Source organism: Coregonus clupeaformis, chromosome 20 (genome assembly GCF_020615455.1).
Source record: "Coregonus clupeaformis isolate EN_2021a chromosome 20, ASM2061545v1, whole genome shotgun sequence".
Taxonomy (NCBI): Eukaryota; Metazoa; Chordata; class Actinopteri; order Salmoniformes; family Salmonidae; genus Coregonus; species Coregonus clupeaformis.
Window position 1 is genome coordinate 35,171,169 of NC_059211.1, and position 19,861 is coordinate 35,191,029.

The 19,861-nt window shown below is 41.5% G+C and overlaps 1 protein-coding gene across 2 annotated transcripts in view; it reads right to left on the minus strand.

The window, feature by feature from the left end:
• Positions 1 to 1,761: 1,761 nt before the first annotated feature.
• The window catches only part of LOC121533915 (coiled-coil domain-containing protein 18-like), a 43,165-nt gene continuing 25,065 nt past the window's right edge, over positions 1,762 to 19,861 (minus strand). For both annotated transcript variants that reach the window (XM_041840264.1, XM_041840263.1), the window contains 7 exons: positions 14,682 to 14,802; positions 14,362 to 14,478; positions 12,636 to 12,704; positions 3,109 to 3,246; positions 2,711 to 2,848; positions 2,148 to 2,360; positions 1,762 to 1,978 (listed from right to left, as the gene is read on the minus strand). In XM_041840264.1, the coding sequence (XP_041696198.1) occupies positions 1,814 to 1,978; positions 2,148 to 2,360; positions 2,711 to 2,848; positions 3,109 to 3,246; positions 12,636 to 12,704; positions 14,362 to 14,478; positions 14,682 to 14,802 (961 nt within the window). In that variant the 3' untranslated portion in view covers positions 1,762 to 1,813. The remainder of the gene's footprint in view (positions 1,979 to 2,147; positions 2,361 to 2,710; positions 2,849 to 3,108; positions 3,247 to 12,635; positions 12,705 to 14,361; positions 14,479 to 14,681; positions 14,803 to 19,861) is intronic.

Consider the following 19,861-nt stretch of genomic DNA (forward strand, 5'->3'; position numbering starts at 1 on the left):
TACTCAGTGTGTACAACATTTATGTGAAAACAATCAACCAGGTTACAGGAGTGCAGTTCCACCTGCAGAAATAACCTGGCAGCTGGCAGAGAGAGGTGGCAGGACACCAGAACTGAAACCCAACAAGCTTTTCATTTAATATTCCCCCTGAAATCCACACAGATCCCTCTAAATGCCCTCTGCATGCAGCTTACCATTGAATATGCAAGATATTCTTATGAAAAAGGATCAAATCTGAGGGTAAAAAGATTATAGAACAATTTTGGAGAATGAAAACCCTAACCAGTGCATTAAGAAAAAGCCTGTTGGTTTCTTCTTCGTCTTCTTCTTCGTCTTTGCACTATGAATTGCAGTGAATTTGACAGTAACTTACAGCCAGCTCATTGGCAAGTAAGTTACTGTATTTCATATTGCAGCAAATATAGGCTCTTACAAGGCATGCCTCAAAATATGTTAATGAGTCAGAAACAACAATACCATCTTTGTACCATCTTTGCACCCACAAGTGGTCAAAAGGTTTTTGGCACTACAAAAATACGGTATGGTACTGAATTTTGTGGGGTGGAATTACAGTATCATTAGAAATACAGCAATTATTTTCCCACCCACATTTTCCCATAATGTACCATAATTTAAAGTATGCTACAGTAAAATGTTTCACAGTATTTTACTGTTGATAATACCCAAAATTACTGTATGCATTACAGTTTTCCATTACAGTGTGTGAAAATAAAAGTTTTTGTCAGGGACCCTTAGAAGGAAGAGGAAGAATACTGTCTTGAACAGAGAGAGATAAAAAGACAAAGTGTCCAGCTCAGGAACCAAATTTATGCATTTTGGTTCAAACAACAAGAGATTAAATCAAGTGTGATGCCTAAAGAATGTGGCTGAACATTGGCAGTTTAGTTCAGCAGCTTGGCTGTAGCATCCCAACTGGCACCCTATTCCCTATATAGTGCACTACTTTTTACCTATATGGCTCTGGTCAAAAGTAGTGCACTGTATAGGGAATATGTTGCCACTTGACTGCAGCCTGTGTCTCTGGCTGCTATTGTGTGCTGCTGAGCTGTCAGCAGCTGGGGTATTTGGCCACTTTGTTCCCCACGTGGCAGTGTGACAGAGGGGGAAGGCATGCACCTCTGCCCTGGGATGACTGAGGGCTAGCAGTCGCCTCAGGTTAGGGCTGGGTCCATCACCATCACTCCTCCTACCACAGACTGCTGCCTCAGCACATTCTGCTGCTATTGTCTGTTGTATACACTTTTCAGAGACGAGTGCACACACTCGCAGGCACGTGTGGGAGCACACACATGCTGTCACAAACACACACACACACACACACACACAGACAGACACACGTGTACACACACACACACACAAACACTTATATAAAAGTAGTGCACTATGTAGGGGATAGGGTGCCATTTGTGATACAGACAGATTGCTTTGCTCCATACTGCCTAGGATCATAAGGAACCTTACATAGCCACTCCTAGGATGAGTAAGGGAAGAGATTTGGAGGTAGCATTAGGATCAAATCGCCTGCAGATGCTGCTCTGTTTAATTTCCTGCAAAGAGCAGCTCTTCTCCCTGCAGCAATAATAACGGCACAGATCACTTGGAACAGAGAAATAAGGGCGTAACACTGCTGTAACACTGCCACGTTTAACAGTGGTTTAGCATATGTTGTCAATAATTATCATTGGTCTTTAGACCTCATCTACAATCCAATAAAAACAAAAGCAATTAACTTGTCCGAAAGTATTTTATCTCATATTCAAAATAAAATTATATTTGTCGACAAAGGTATTCTTTATCTGTCTTCTCTCTTACTTTGTGGTGGTGGTAGGAGTAGGGAGGGGGCTGTAGGGTTGTGACCTGATAAAGAGGTCAGACCAGAGCGAACAGCTATTTTATGGAGCTCCGTGCTTCTCTCAAAGCTGGAGATCTTGGTCCTTAGACGTGTCATTTCGGATTCCTGATCCCCCCCACCCAAAATAAAGATAATTATAATAAGACCTACTGTTTCATTTTTCTGACTTCACCACAATCAATAGGTATGGCAACTCCAAGATAATAAACTATCAAATAAACATTAGCTGATGTTAGTTGGAGTCATACAAGGGGATATTCCTTTACAGCTCTACCTTGATGAGCAGGGCCTCGCTGGTGCTTTGCAGCAGCTGTTCTCTGGTGTTGAGTTCTGCAAGCAGGGCGGCGGTGTTGCGCTGGGCCTCCTCAAGCTCCAGTCTGCTATGCTGTAGTTCAGAGGTCAGCTGATCCTGGGAGCAGCGCAGGGTGGAGGAGACACACTCTGACGCCTTCAGCACCTCCGCCTGGCTCTCCTGTAGAGCTGACAGCTGGAGGAGGAGAAGAGACCCCCATTGGTTTAACACAAGGGACTCATGCTCATTGTCAGTACTCAAGAGACTTAGAAGACTGTCCCTCTTATCTAATGCTTTTCTGAATCCGAGGATCCATCAAAAACAGAGGATCTATTTAGTCAACTGAGATGTATAATAACCCCAAAATACTCAATTGAAACGGGAGGATAGACCTGGGAATTTAGCAGATAATTCCTAGGAGAAACTCAGTATAAAAGGGTTAAAGTTTGAACCCCTCTACTGAAACTTGGTCATTTCTAGGAAGTTTGATGTGAATGTAACTAAACAGACAGTTATTATGACCTAATGTAGGAGGCTCTAGCTACCTCATTCTGTTGCATCCATCTCAGTGTGTCTAGCTCCACTCTGAGGGAGGCCACTGTGGCCTGGAGTCTGGCCTCAGTCTGGGCAGTCTGCTCCTCCATCCTCCCCTGCTCCTCCTCCATATGCCTGGCATGGTTCTCCTGTCACCAATATCACCCAGAGGAACAGGCATTAGTACCGTTATGTGCCGCACTCCAGTATCTGTAGCATCTAGTAGATGTTTTACAGCACCTAGTACAAACAATGATACTCTTGCCTGCTCAAAGGTGGAATTATTTACTGTAAGTACCACAGCACACAAGCACTGATTGAATTATATCACGCCACGGACATGTGCTCTTATGTGGGAGACAATAAGAGGGTGTTGTGAGTGGGTAATTGAATTCGAATTGGGTTAAACCTTTTCACGGCATAACTGAACACTTTCTTCTAGCTGTATTGCCAGGCTCTCACAGCGACTACGCATCTCCTGGTTGTGAGATGTCCTCTGGAGCTTCTCCCTGCAAAGAAACAGCTGCTGACCCTGGACTAAGGCTTCCTGATGGCCAAACACACACACACACACACACACACACACACACACACACACACACACACACACACACAAACACAAACACAAACACACACAGTTGGACAAATACTGTAGCTACAGTACACAGATGACTTACAGAAAGATAGTCAAATGAGAGGCCCATATTGACAAAAGAAGAGTAGATGTTGGGTCAGCACTCAGAAATAGACACTGATGTCGACTGCTGAGGCAACATTTTGAGACAAAGCTGTCAAAACTGAAGCCCTTGGTAAACATGTTTTTGTTGAGTGATAACAGTAGTGTAACAACAAGATATACACATGGTTTATACTGTAGATACCGTATTCCATTGTTTTGTTGAAACTTTTTGGGGCTACTCAATTATCATAATTGCATAACTGTCATAGCATTGCCATTTATCATACTTCTGAAAAGTGTTCCTTTCCCCACACATACCACGTATCAGCATGAGTACTTCTTATGCCTCTAACAAAGGAACATTCCATGCCACAGTTGATATAAAAGAGATAAAGGTCAGCTGAAGGGACTTCATTATGTAAAATACAAGGAATCTGAAGGAGATGATAACTGGGCCCAATGTAGCAGCCCAGTGAATTAGTGGTGAAACTATCATAGTGTGTGGTGTGTGGAAGTAGACATTAGAGTGAGTGTGTGTGTGTGTGTGTTATTGTGGTCAGGTTGTGTGTGTGATGGTGCTGTAATTTACAGTGTTAGATAATAAGCCTAACATTCCGTTAAACTGAGTAACTCATTCTCACGCTGCCCTCTCTCTGAGAACCACAAGGACAACACAAGGACAATAGCCTCCTCCTGTCCCACTGTGGATGTGTTGACAAAGATGCTACATGGGAAAGATGGGTTTGGATGGTGGGATAAATGGCAGTGTCCAAGTGTTGAAACGAATTACTCCCCCCAGGGAATCTGGTTAGAACACCCATGAGACTACAGAGCAGTGTTGTGTTCGAGACCACCTAAAGCGAGACTGATTCAATACCAAGACCGGAGCAAATTGAGTCCGAGTCAAGACCAAGACCGGAGGGGGGACGAGAACGAGTCAAGACCGAGACCGGGAGGGGGACAAGGCGTCCGAGACCGAGTCAAGACCGAGACCAGAAAGTCCCATTCAAGACCATGATTGTTATTTCGTCAAATCAAATCACCACCGTAATAAGAGTTCAAAATGTCCAGTATTTCTGTGTTCATATTTCAGAACAACATGTGGATTCTTTAGACATTCAGAATAGTGAAGTAAAAATACATGCTGAGGGTAAATAGAGCCACTCTACAAATTATTACTAACCCAAACACAGTGGGGAACAATGGGCCTTCTATGCCTTCAAAGAAGGGCTTAGGATTTATAAAAGAATGATTATAATGATAATATAATAATAATTATATTATTATTTTCAATGATGTTCTGATTTAATCTCTTCAGTTTTTGCTGGAAAGGAAAGGGTTAACTCTGAAGCGAAAAAAAGATCCAATCAGGATTTTTCTTTGCTGGTCTCTGGGGAGATAAATCTAGCTAGCTAAGTCAGCCATTGGCTAGGCCATCAGAAGCTAGATAAAGGCATCTGCCGTTCACCTTTATTAGGGCATAATTTTGGAGTGACAGTGGAATCAACCAATCACATTGACTTAATGGGTGGGACCGTTTTGACAAAAACCCAACAGGTCACTGTGAGCAGTAGTTTTCCCCCGGTCTAGCTAGCTAGTTTTTGTTGTTGCTAATTTGTTAGCTTCTCCCTTTTCAAGAATAACTTTCAACAAGAAGTGAAGTTTCAAATGATCATCATCTGGTGAGTGGAATAAATTATGTATGAAACATTGTTGCATTTAAAGTGAAACTGACAGCATTTTAGCAACATGAAATCTTATTAAAATCTGTTCATATACACCCCCAGGAAGAATATGACAAAACATCTGACAAGCGACCACTTAGATATGGTCATTTTCACAAATTCTTAGAATGTTTGGGAATTAAGTATACTAAGGCATTTGTGAAAATTCTATAGCAATATTGAGTGGGAAAGGGGCTGTGCGTTTGCACAATTAATGGACACTGCAGTAAATAAAACCGAATAAAAGCATCTGTCTTGTCCAGGACCGGAGTCTACGCAGACCGGTGCGCTATAGCCAATCAGAGCTACAGTAGGCCTTAATATAAACAAGCCATTTACCACACGGGCCTGCCATCATTCACTTTGAACTGGACTGTGTGTTTACAGGCAGTTGCAACAGCGTGACTTTAGATCATTAGAACGCATTCGCCAAAAGTCACAAAATACACCTGAATGGATTTCTGCAAATATGTAAACACCACGGGAGTCCTCTTGCATTTGGGATCTTTACAGTCCTATTGATCAAACAACCATGAAAAGCTAGGCTCTCTCCCGCAATTATCCACATCAACAAGATCAACAACTAATGCTAGCCAGAACAAGATGAGCTAAAATCTAACAAAGGAACATTAGATAAACCCTCTCAAACTTTTTCAGCTAGTTGGCCATCAGAATTGCACTGAAAAACAATGGGGAATTGTAGCCTCCTCGTCCTTCTGCAACTTGCCTGCCAATGCATGCTTGTCCCAATCAAGCACCCAAGCTAACTGGCTAAAGTTGGCTAGCTTGATAGCTAGCTACTTCCAGACACAAATGAGAGAACACCTCACTCTGACTATTTTACTCGCCGTAGCAGAGCTGGTTAGGCTGTTTACATGATATCTAGAGCGTTCTTGACTAAATATTACTTTTTTTGCCTACGTTTACTGACACCGGTCATATTCAGCGGGTGTTGCACGTTCGTAACTTAATCAGTTGTTCTGCCCTCTGGCACACTCAGACGAGAGTAGATAGCCAGAGTGAATTTGCGAATGTAAGAGATATGCTAACTGGATAACAGTCGTTCAAGTTCTTGCTAGCTAACCTAATGACACCTGCATCTAGCTGTGTATAGCCACCGAAAACCGATATGAGGAGATGGCATGACATCCTCCTAGCAGCTAGCAAGCTATCTAGCTAATGTTAGGCTCCGTGTTTTTAGCTTGCTACATAAATAGATACGCTAGCCTATTAGCCACGTTATGACTCACTTGTGATCATTGCCCTTGCTAGTTTGATTGTATTGACATTCCCAGCATTAGTTACATTCGTTCATTTTTGTCCAGAATATTGAGTCATTGAAACTGAAACGGTGCATCTTGAATGGAGGCAGCAAACAATGTACCAGGCCAGCTGTGATTTACAACCTGATTTCAATATTTTTTGGACTACCAAGAAATGTGTTGGTGAATTATATTAACCATGCATTGAACTGCATCCATTTATTCTGCCAACAATGCCTTAGTGTACGTCATGGAACGTTGAGTCAAATCAAAACTATTTTTAAAACCTCTTATGAAGTTGGTTTTGTAGCACAAACTGGGAATTTTATATTTTTTACTGATATTATGATTGTCTGTTTGTTTCATATCTGCAAAGTAGTTAAAACACTGTCAGTTCCACTTTAAACTTTAGGTCACCTGTTACTTTGTGTGCTAAACATGAAATGTTTTTTGCAATGGGAAGTAAAAGTTGTAAATGTCTTGCTTAATGGTTGTGTTTTTGTATTCTTATGATTGGGACCTACTGGCTTATTATGTCAGAGTTTATGGACTGCTTATCCTTTAACATCATGCTGTGTGTGACTGCTGTCTTTCCATCGGCCCTATGCAGTGGTGTAGTGGTGCCTGGAGAAGTGGGTATACTCTAATCTTGCCAAAAAGTTCCCAAACAGCCTGCCCAGCGAAGGAATGGCACCCTTGTGAAAACTCCTATATTTTCCTATGTTTTTTTATATGTTTTCCTATAGAGTTTTCTGATTTTCATTTTCAAATTTACACTTTTTTATAGTAAAAATACAAAAATGTCCACAACAACGCTTAAACCACATCAATCTGATAGGATGGGCCTGTCGGGACCTGGCTCCCCAGTGGGTGGGCCTGTGTCCACCCCATCCATGTCTATGCCCCTGATGCAAACAGTGCATGATGACAATTGCGCATCACAAATAGCCTACTAACCAACACTTCGGAGTGAAGGTGAAATTACAGAGGAGGAACTTCTGGATGCAATTAAATACTTTAAGTCCGGGAAAACTCCAGGGTTGGGTGGCATACCAGTCGAGGTATACCAAACCTTTTTTTATATACTAAGAGGACCGTTATTAGCATGTTTTAACCACTCCGATGTAAATGGTAGATTATCTGACACTCAAGAAGAAGGTCTGATCTCATTATTACTGAAACAGGATACAAGTGGAAAATATAAAGATCCAGTCCATTAAAACAATTGTGATGCAAAAATTCTAGGAAAATGTATAGCGCATAGAATTAAAAAGGTATTGTCGGATATTATTCATTCTAATCAGACAGGTTTTTTACATGGAAGATACATTGGAGAAAATATAAGGCAAGTATTGGAAACAATAGAACACTATGGAAAATCTGGGAACCCAGGCCTGCTATTCATAGCAGACTTCGAAAAGGCATTTGATAAAGTACGACTGGGGTTTATATATAAATGCCTGGAGCATTTCAATTTTGGAGAATCTATTATAAAATGGGTCAAAATCATGTATAGTAACCCTAGGTGTAAAATAGTAAATAATGGCTATTTCTCAGAAAGTTTTAAACTGTCAAGAGGAGTGAAACAAAGTTGTCCACTATCGGCATATCTATTTATTGTGGCCATCAAGATGTTAGCTATTAAAATCAGATCCAACAATAATATCAGGGGATTAGAAATCCAGGGCTTAAAAACAAAGGTGTCATTGTACGCTGATGATTCATGTTTTCTTTTAAATCCACAACTAGAATCCCTCCACAGCCTCATAGAGGATCTAGATACATTTTCTAACCTCTCTGGATTACAACCAAATTATGACAAATGTACTATATTACGTATTGGATCACTAAAAAATACAATTTGTACATGACCATGTAGTTTACCAATAAAATGGTCTGATGGTGATGTGGATATACTCGGAATACATATCCCAAAGGAAATAAATGATAACAAATAATAACAAGATAACTAATAATGTAAGCATACTGTGTCCATAATAAGTATATAGGTTGTAGGTTGAGAGCTTTTGTGAAAGAGCACAGTTAGAAAGACATGGCATATAGAAGCAAACCGGATGGACATCATGAAAATGATCGGAGAGGATGAGAGTAGAGGAAGTTCAGGAGAAAAAACAAACAAAATATAATTATTGTAAAATTGACTGTGTCCATAACATTTTGATAGTAGGTATAAGCTAGAAGTAGAGGCCTAAGCATTGTTGTTCACTAGTTTACTCCAAGTAGGGAAAGGGTGGTGGGGTTGGAAAGTAATAAAGGGGAATAAAAAAATAAAAAAACGTAAGATAAAAGACTATTAAAAATAAATATTTTTAAAAAAAACACTTCAGACTGAACTTTTTCAATACCTGGTTTGCATACCCATTGTTGTCTTAGTTAGCATTTACTGGTAGATACCATAAGTTGAAACGTCTTTCCTACACTACCAGCTACCGATGTCATTCTTCTGTGAGCTGCTCCATGCCAAAATCAGTTGAGAGCTGCACACTCTTGCTGCCTGCAGTTGATATTCCGCTGAAACTAGGCTATGTGTGCGGCGCACATGTAAATATATTTCACGTGCTTTGCGAATGTGTAGGCTACTTTGTGCATGATTTCTCTATTGTACTACATAATTGATCAGTTGTATACCTCCTCTACACTACTTTGATATGCTACATACTACACTACATATACAGTGGGGAGAACAAGTATTTGATACACTGCCGATTTTGCAGGTTTTCCTACTTACAAAGCATGTAGAGGTCTGTAATTTTTATCATAGGTACACTTCAACTGTGAGAGACGGAATCTAAAACAAAAATCCAGAAAATTGCATTGTATGATTTCTAAGTAATTAATTTGCATTTTATTGCATGACATAAGTATTTGATACATCAGAAAAGCAGAACTTAATATTTGGTACAGAAACCTTTGTTTGCAATAACAGTGATCATACGTTTCCTGTAGGTCTTGACCAGGTTTGCACACACTGCAGCAGGGATTTTGGCCCACTCCTCCATACAGACCTTCTCCAGATCCTTCAGGTTTCGGTGCTGTCGCTGGGAAGTACGGACATTCAGCTCCCTCCAAAGATTTTCTATTGAGTTCAGGTCTGGAGACTGGCTAGGCCACTCCAGGACCTTGAGATGCTTCTTACGGAGCCACTCCTTAGTTGCCCTGGCTGTGTGTTTCAGGTCAATGTCATGCTGGAAGACCCAGCCACGACCCATCTTCAATGCTCTTACTGAGGGAAGGAGGTTGTTGGCCAAGATCTCGCAATACATGGCCCCATCCATCCTCCCCTCAATACAGGGCAGTTGTCCTGTCCCCTTTGCAGAAAAGCATCCCCAAAGAATGATGTTTCCACCTCCATGCTTCACGGTTGGGATGGTGTTCTTGGGGTTGTACTCATCCTTCTTCTTCCTCCAAACACGGCGAGTGGAGTTTAGACCAAAAAGCTCAATTTTTGTCTCATCAGACCACATGACCTTCTCTCATTCCTCCTCTGGATCATCCAGATGGTCATTGGCAAACTTCAGACGGGCCTGGACATGCGCTGGCTTGAGTAGGGGGACCTTGCGTGCGCTGCAGGATTTTAATCCATGACGGCGTAGTGTGTTACTAATGGTTTTCTTTGAGACTGTGGTCCCAGCGCTCTTCAGGTCATTGACCAGGTCCTGCCGTGTAGTTCTGGGCTGATCCCTCACCTTCCTCATGATCATTGATGCCCCACGAGGTGAGATCTTGCATGGAGCCCCAGACCGAGGGTGATTGACCGTCATCTTGAACTTCTTCAATTTTCTAATAATTGCGCCAACAGTTGTTGCCTTCTCACCAAGCTGCTTGCCTATTGTCCTGTAGCCCATCCCAGCCTTGTGCAGGTCTACAATTGTATCCCTGATGTACTTACACAGCTCTCTGGTCTTGGCCATTGTGGAGAGGTTGGAGTCTGTTTGAGTGTGTGGACAGGTGTATTTTATACAGGTATCGAGTTCAAACAGGTGCAGTTAATACAGGTAATGAGTGGAGAACAGGAGGGCTTCTTAAAGAAAAACTAACAGGTCTGTGAGAGCCGGAATTCTTACTGGTTGGTAGTTGATCAAATACTTATGTCATGCAATAAAATGCAAATTAATTACTTAAAAATCATACAATGTGATTTTCTGGATTTTTGTTTTAGATTCCGTCTCTCACAGTTGAAGTGTACCTATGATAAAAATTACAGACCTCTACATGCTTTGTAAGTAGGAAAACCTGCAAAATGTGTATCAAATATCAAATACTTGTTCTCCCCACTGTATATATCAGTAGGGATTAAGAAGTGAGTATATGCAATACCCACTGAAATAAAAAGTGGGTATACGGTTTATACCTGCATATACCCTCCACTACACCACTGGCCCGTTGTGATTTACAAAAAGTGCACTGGTATTATGGTTGCTGTCCTTTCAGAATCACGAACCTGTCACACACTAAAGCAGTGGCGACCCGTAATTAATTTAGCCTGCTGTTCTGACTTGGTGGTGCACATGTAGTCTATAGCCTGTTTTAGAGAAATGTAATCATTGAATATTGTAAGAGCTTTCACTGTCTGCTCATATACCCCTTTATTTATCCTACGGTTCTGACTTCGTGTACAAGGAGAATACGGTAAGAGCGGCCCATGTTCTGAATTCTGTTGCTGTACATTTCAAAAGTGCTGAACAAATAGTTATGTTGACTAGGTCCGTCCTAGCTCGCTCATTAATGTCTTAATCGAAATTACGGATTGCCTCTTATCTGCTCGTCGACCCCTTATGCCATAGTTTGTACATCCCAATTGCCAGTAGAAACCACATCTGTTTAAGCAAGTCAGCCATATCAGCTATGTTTTTTTTAAAGGCAGTAAACGAGGCTGAATGGACTGTTTCGCTGCCAGACAAGGCTCTGCTGATAGCCAGGTGTAGCAGTGGTAAGGATTCACTCCATGAAAGCTTTGCTATTGGGACAGCTTTATGTAGGCCCTAAAAGTTTGTGGGCACCATTTGTCACTGTTATAGTGCAATTAATGTATTGTTTAGTGTTGTGTTGTGGCTTTGCTGGCATGCATCTACACTTTTATGGAATTTTTTAGTTTGCCCCACCAAGATTTACATGCTAAAATTGCCACTGCACTGAAGGCCTATAGGTTCACCACTGCGCAAATATGTCTATAATAGATAAGGCTGTTAAGATAGGAATGTTTTTTTACCCCAATTTCGATCTTGTCTCATCGCTGCAACTCCCCAATGGGCTCGGGAGGCGAAGGTCAAGTCAAGCGTCCTCCGAAACATGACCCGCCAAACCGCGCTTCTTAACACCCGTCCACTTAACCCGGAAGCCAGTCACACCAATGTGTCGGAGGAAACACCGTTCAACTGACAACCTAGGTCAGCCTGCAGGTGCCCGGCCCGCCACAAGGAGTCGCTAGAGCACGATGAGCCAAGTAAAGCCCCCCCCGGCCAAACCCTCCCCTAACCTGGACGACGCTGGGCCAATTGTGCGGTGCCCTAAGGGACTCCCGATCACGGCCGGTTGTGATACAGCCCTGGATCAAACATGGGTCTGCAGTGACGCCTCTAGCACTGCGATGTAGCGCCTTAGACCGCTGCGCCACTCTGGTGGCCCAAGATATGTTTCAAGAAAGGAGTGTAGATATTTGGCCCGGCGAAGCGGTTTTATGCGCTGACTGAATGGAAGCTGATAATTATGAGTTTTTATTTTACTCCACTGGTCTCGGGAAGAAATTACAAGTCCTCACTGTCTGAGTCAAGACTGAGTACAAATGTATCCGACACCGAAACACAACCGAAACACTCAATATGTGGTCTCGAGACCTGACTCGAGTACTACAACACTGCTACAGAGATTGTACTGTTTGTCTCTCTCTGAGGTTCTACTATAATGAACTTGCACTGGGTCTTTCTGAGACAAACACGCATTGCAACAGAGCCATGCAGTCATTGGTGGTGGGTGATGCGATTATCCCCTTACTATGTAAAGCGCTTTAAGCAATTGGAAAAGCATAATATAAATCAGAGTTTCCCAAACACTACACAGCTGATTTAAATAACCAACTCATCATCAAGCTTTGATTATTTGAATCAGCTGTGTAGTGCTTGGGCAAAAACAAAATGTGCACCCAGGGGGGGCCCCAGGACCGAGTTTGGGAAACCCTGATATACATAACCCTAATAAATTATTATTAGCCATACATCCACTGTCCTCCAGCATGGAGACACACTGACTCTACCTTCTCCAGGTTCTCCTTTCCCTGCAGTTGTTTCTGTATCAACTCCAGCCTCTCACTCAGAAACTCCACCTGACAGACACACACAAACTCATGTGAACCACTAGACTACACTAGATCCACTAACCACACAATTTGCACTTCAGAAAGTCTTCACACCCTTTTACTTTTCCCACATTTTGTTGTGTTACAGCCAGAATTTAAAATTGATTAAATTGAGATTGTTTGTCACTGGCCTACACACAATACCCCATAATGTCAAAGTGGAATTATGTTTTTCAAAATGTTTACAAATTAATTAAAAATAAAAAGCTGAAATGTCTTGAGTCAATAAGTATTCAACCCCTTTGTTATGGCAAACCTAAATAAGTTCAGGAGTAAAAATGTGCTTAAGTTGCATGGACTCACTCTGTGTGCAATAATAGTGTTTAACAATATTTTGAAATGACTACCTCATCTTTGTACCCCACACATACAATTATCTGTAAGGTTCCTTAGTCGAGCAGTGTATTTCAAACACAGATACAACCACAAAGACCAGGGAGGTTTTCCAATGCCTCGCAAAGAAGGGTACCTATCCGTAGATGGGTAAAAAATAAGAAAAAAGCTGACATTGAATATCCCTTTGAGCATAGTGAAGTTATTAATTACACTTTGGATGGTGTATCTATACACCCAATCACTACAAAGATACAGGCGTACTTCCTAACTCAGTTGCCAGAGAGGAAGGAAACCACTCAGGGATTTCACGAGTTTAATGGCTGTGACTGAAAGGAGAAAACTGAAAATGGATCACCAACATTGTAGTTACTCCACAATACTAACCTAATTGACAGAGTGAAAAGAAGGAAGCCTGTACAGAATAAAAATATGGTTATGCTCGTAATCGTTAAGGACTGGGGAGTTTTTCTGGATAAAAAAGAAACGGAATGGAGCTAAGCACAGCAAGAATCATAGGAGGAAAACCTGGTTCAGTCTACTTTCCCAAAAAATGTTTGTGGTCATACGCACATCCTTAAAAACTTAGGTGCTTTCCACCAGACACTAGGAGATTAGTTCACCTTTCAGCAGGACAATAACCTAAAACACAAGGCCAAATCTGCACTGGAGTTGCTTATCAATAAGACAGTGAATGTTCCTGAGTGACCAAGTTACAGTTTTGACTTTTCTGCTTGAAAATCTATGGCAAGACCTGAAAATGGTTGTCTAGCAATCAATTTGACAGAGCTTGACGAATTTTGAAAAGAATAATGGGCAAATGTTACAGAATCCAGGTGTGGAAAGCTCTTAGAGGCTTACCCAGAAAGACTCACAGCTGTAATCGCTGCCAAATGTATTGAATACTTCAAGACATAATCGTGTTTTATTTTTCATGAATTATTTACAAATGTTATAACTTTTCTTCAACTTTGACAGAGTATTGTGTCGGTCATTGACAAAAAAATACAATTAAATCAATTTTAATCCCACTTTGTAACACAACAACATTTGGAAAAATTCAAGGGGTGTGAATACTTTCTTAAGGCACTGTATATCAGGTCATCAAAAATGAGTTTGTGTAACACATTTGGCTCTGTTATAATAGTTTACAACAAATTTGCAATAATAGTTTAGCATAGGAGAACATACAACTATTTCAACTATCAGAACCATGTTGCTGATTGACAGAACCTGGTCTACTCAGATGGATTAGTGAGTGGTGTTAACTCAAGAGAGATGTGACGTTAACCTGGTTGGTTCTCTCCTTGGCCTCTCTCTGGGAGATCTCCAGCGCCCCCTGTTGGAGGATGAGCTTCTGCTGCATCTTCTGTGTATGACTCTCTACAGCAGCCTCTAATTTACTGAGCTTGACAAACAGAGAATCACATACATGGATTAAAGAAATTTGGAAAATCATGGCGTTGACGTGAGAAACCATTGTGAGTGATTTTCCATCATATTTGAATAAATAGTAAACCACATATTTAAAAATAAATGGTTGTCTGTGTTATGTAGTCTTGTGTACATATAGTGTGTGTGTGTGTGTGTGTGTGCGTTGCTTTGGTGAACCTGGAGGGATTTTAGTTGAAGTTCCTCCTGCCTTTCCTTAATTTCTGTGTCTTTGTCTATAATCTCCTGTTTCTTCTGCTCCAACTCCCTACATTTCTCCTCCAACTGACTCTGTATCTCCCTGGGGAAACAAACACACACATACAGTGGTGAAAAAAGTACGCAAACGTCATACTTGAGTAAAAGTAAAGATACCTTAATAGAAAATGACTGAAGTAAAAGTCACCCAGTAAAATACTACTTGAGTAAAAGTCTAGAAGTATTTGGTTTTTACATATACTTAAGTATCAAAAGTAAAAGTATAAAACAATTCTTGTTTTAAACGAAGCATTCGTTGTTTAGTGAATCCACCAGATCAGAGGCAGTAGAGATGGCCATGGGTGTTCACTTGATAAGTGTGTGAATTGGACCATTTCCAGTCCTGCTAAGCATTCAAAATGTAACAAGTACTTTTGAGTGTCAGGGAAAATGTATAGAGTAAAAAGTACATTATTTTCTTTAGGAATGTAGTGAAGTAAAATTAAAAGTTGTCAAAAATATAAATAGTAAAGTACAGATACCCCAAAAAACGACTTATGTAGTACTTTAGTATTTTTACAGCACTGCACACACACACACACACAAGGGCCCAAAAGTGTATCAACAAAGAAGAGCTGGGCTCAAAACCCCAATATCCAGAAAATCTAAATCCAGAAGGACTAGGGGCATACTGGTAGAGGTATATCCAGCCTTTTTTGATATACTCAAAGCTCCATTGTTCGCTTTAACTGGGATGCTAAACCAGACAAGATAAAGCGTGCCTATCTATATAATGAATATGAATTGGGTGGGTTGAGATTATTAAATATAAAAGCACTAAACCTCGCTCTAAAAGCATCACTTTTTCAAAAGTTATACTTGAACCCTAAATGGTTCTCAAGTAGATTACTAAGAAAAGCTCATCCATTGTTTAAAAATGGCCTTTTTGCCTTTGTGCAGATTGCCATTTCTCATTTTTGATTTAATTGAAAATATTATTTTCAAAGTATCTCTCTTTTTCATACAAGCATTGCAGAGCTGGCTACACTTTCAATTTAATCCCCCTGAAAAGATAGAACAAATATTACAACAAATATTATGGCTGAAGTCAAATGTGCTGGTTGATAAAATACCTGTATTTATGGGAAAGATGTTTGAAAAGGAATGGAATTATAAAAAAATTCTCGGGGGGGGGGGTTTGGAGTGCTGGTGGCCTGGCGGTTGGGAGCTTGGCGGTGGCTGATGGATCGCTGGTTCGGGTCCCCGTTTTGACCTTGTGGGAGATATGTCGACGTGCCCTTGAGCAGGGCGTTGAACCTGGTTGCTTCTGTGTGTCACTCTGGATGGATTACTAATGTGATGTAGTTGTTGAGCGGCTTCACTGCAAGTATATTGTATGTTTTAAATATTCAATACATTTATTTATTTTTAATTAAAAAGGACTAGGTTCGTGTAAGAGTAGTCTTCTCATTTCACGGAAGTGAAACTTTTGTGATAGCCCTAACTGTACAATAACATCAGTGATTAGTGTTTTGATCAAGGACAGCAGATGATAACCATAGCCTTCTAGCATGTGATGCTGCTGTCTGTGTGGGAGAAAAACACAATGCTAAATTTACTCTGATCACATCTTTGCCATAGGGCTTAGAGTTAGAACGTGAGCGCTGCTTCAGAAACACTCAGCTGACACTAACCAGAGGGAGAAGACCAGGAAAACAGAGAGGCTGCATCCCAAAAGGCACCCTATTCCCTAAATAGTGCACTACATAGAGAATAGGGTGCCATTTTGGACACAACCAGACAAATGACCCCTGCGGCTGTTCGAGACACTGGAACTATCCAAGCAGCAGCGATGCTGGCCTGCAGTTTGGGAGGAATGTACATAGAATGTACCAAGCAACACCCAAACTGATACAACCTCATTCAGAACCTGGTTGTGGTACAACAATGTAGAGTGAAGACATTATGTTTATGTCTTAATACACATGTAATACATTGCAGACTGCTGCTTTTGCGGGCAGCTCCCATAGCTCTCTGCAGTGCACTCAGCGTAACTGTGGTAAGATAGCTGATAATACAGTAGTTTCTATAGCAACTTGTCAAGTTCAGTGGTCACACCCATGTGACAACAAGACACAGGAACATAATTTGTGTATATATATATATACAGTGGGGGAAAAAAGTATTTAGCCAGCCACCAATTGTGCAAGTTCTCCCACTTAAAAAGATGAGAGAGGCCTGTAATTTTCATCATAGGTACACGTCAACTATGACAGACAAAATGAGAAAAGAAAATCCAGAAAATCACATTGTAGGATTTTTAATGAATTTATTTGCAAATGATGGTGGAAAATAAGTATTTGGTCAATAACAAAAGTTTCTCAATACTTTGTTATATACCCTTTGTTGGCAATGACACAGGTCAAACGTTTTCTGTAAGTCTTCACAAGGTTTTCACACACTGTTGCTGGTATTTTGGCCCATTCCTCCATGCAGATCTCCTCTAGAGCAGTGATGTTTTGGGTCTGTCGCTGGGCAACACAGACTTTCAACTCCCTCCAAAGATTTTCTATGGGGTTGAGATCTGGAGACTGGCTAGGCCACTCCAGGACCTTGAAATGCTTCTTAAGAAGCCACTCCTTCGTTACCCGGGCGGTGTGTTTGGGATCGTTGTCATGCTGAAAGATCCAGCCACGTTTCATCTTCAAAGCCCTTGCTACTGGAAGGAGGTTTTCACTCAAAATCTCACGATACATGGCCCCATTCATTCTTTCCTTTACACGGATCAGTCGTCCTGGTCCCTTTGCAGAAAAACAGCCCCAAAGCATGATGTTTCCACCCCCATGCTTCACAGTAGGTATGGTGTTCTTTGGATGCAACTCAGCATTCTTTGTCCTCCAAACACGACGAGTTGAGTTTTTACCAAAAAGTTATATTTTGGTTTCATCTGACCATATGACATTCTCCCAATCCTCTTCTGGATCATCCAAATGCACTCTAGCAAACTTCAGACGGGCCTGGACATGTACTGGCTTAAGCAGGGGGGACACGTCTTGCACTGCAGGATTTGAGTCCCTGGCGGCGTAGTGTGTTACTGATGGTAGGCTTTGTTACTTTGGTCCCAGCTCTCTGCAGGTCATTCACTAGGTCCCCCCGTGTGGTTCTGGGATTTTTGCTCACCGTTCTTGTGATCATTTTGACCCCACGTGGTGAGATCTTGCGTGGAGCCCCAGATCGAGGGAGATTATCAGTGGTCTTGTATGTCTTCCATTTCCTAATAATTGCTCCCACAGTTGATTTCTTCAAACCAAGCTGCTTACCTATTGCAGATTCAGTCTTCCCAGCCTGGTGCAGGTCTACAATTTTGTTTCTGGTGTCCTTTGACAGCTCTTTGGTCTTGGCCATAGTGGAGTTTGGAGTGTGACTGTTTGAGGTTGTGGACAGGTGTCTTTTTTTTTTTATACTGATAACAAGTTCAAACAGGTGCCATTAATACAGGTAACGAGTGGAGGACAGAGGAGCCTCTTAAAGAAGAGGTTACAGGTCTGTGAGAGCCAGAAATCTTGCTTGTTTGTAGGTGATCAAATACTTATTTTCCACCATAATTTGCAAATAAATTCATTAAAAATCCTACAATGTGATTTTCTGGATTTTTTTCCCTCAATTTGTCTGTCATAGTTGACGTGTACCTATGATGAAAATTACAGGCCTCTCTCATCTTTTTAAGTGGGCGAACTTGCACAATTGGTGGCTGACTAAATACTTTTTTTCCCCACTGTATATATATATATATATATATATATATATATATATACAGTGGGGAGAACAAGTATTTGATACACTGCCGATTTTGCAGGTTTTCCTACTTACAAAGCATGTAGAGGTCTGTAATTTTTATCATAGGTACACTTCAACTGTGAGAGACGGAATCTAAAACAAAAATCCAGAAAATCACATTATATGATTTTTAAGTAATTAATTTGCATTTTATTGCATGACATAAGTATTTGATACATCAGAAAAGCAGAACTTAATATTTGGTACAGAAACCTTTGTTTGCAATTACAGAGATCATACGTTTCCTGTAGGTCTTGACCAGGTTTGCACACACTGCAGCAGGGATTTTGGCCCACTCCTCCATACAGACCTTCTCCAGATCCTTCAGGTTTCGGGGCTGTCGCTGGGCAATACGGACTTTCAGCTCCCTCCAAAGATTTTCTATTGGGTTCAGGTCTGGAGACTGGCTAGGCCACTCCAGGACCTTGAGATGCTTCTTACGGAGCCACTCCTTAGTTGCCCTGGTTGTGTGTTTCGGTTCGTTGTCATGCTGGAAGACCCAGCCACGACCCATCTTCAATGCTCTTACTGAGGGAAGGAGGTTGTTGGCCAAGATCTCGTGATACATGGCCCCATCCATCCTCCCCTCAATACGGTGCAGTCGTCCTGTCCCCTTTGCAGAAAAGCATCCCCAAAGAATGATGTTTCCACCTCCATGCTTCACGGTTGGGATGGTGTTCTTGGGGTTGTACTCATCCTTCTTCTTCCTCCAAACACGGCGAGTGGAGTTTAGACCAAAAAGCTCTATTTTTGTCTCATCAGACCACATGACCTTCTCCCATTCATCCTCTGGATCATCCAGATGGTCATTGGCAAACTTCAGACGGGCCTGGACATGCGCTGGCTTGAGCAGGGGGACCTTGCGTGCGCTGCATGATTTTAATCCATGACGGCGTAGTGTGTTTCTAATGGTTTTCTTTGAGACTGTGGTCCCAGCTCTCTTCAGGTCATTGAACAGGTCCTGCCGTGTAGTTCTGGGCTGATCCCTCACCTTCCTCATGATCATTGATGCCCCACGAAGTGAGATCTTGCATGGAGCCCCAGACTGAGGGTGATTGACCGTCATCTTGAACTTCTTCCATTTTCTAATAATTGCGCCAACAGTTGTTGTCTTCTCACCAAGCTGCTTGCCTATTGTCCTGTAGCCCATCCCAGCCTTGTGCAGGTACAATTTTATCCCTGATATCCTTACACAGCTCTCTGGACTTAGCCATTGTGGAGAGGTAGGAGTCTGTTTGATTGAGTGTGTGGACAGGTGTCTTTTATACAGGTAACGAGTTCAAACAGGTGCAGTTAATACAGGTAATGAGTGGAGAACAGGAGGG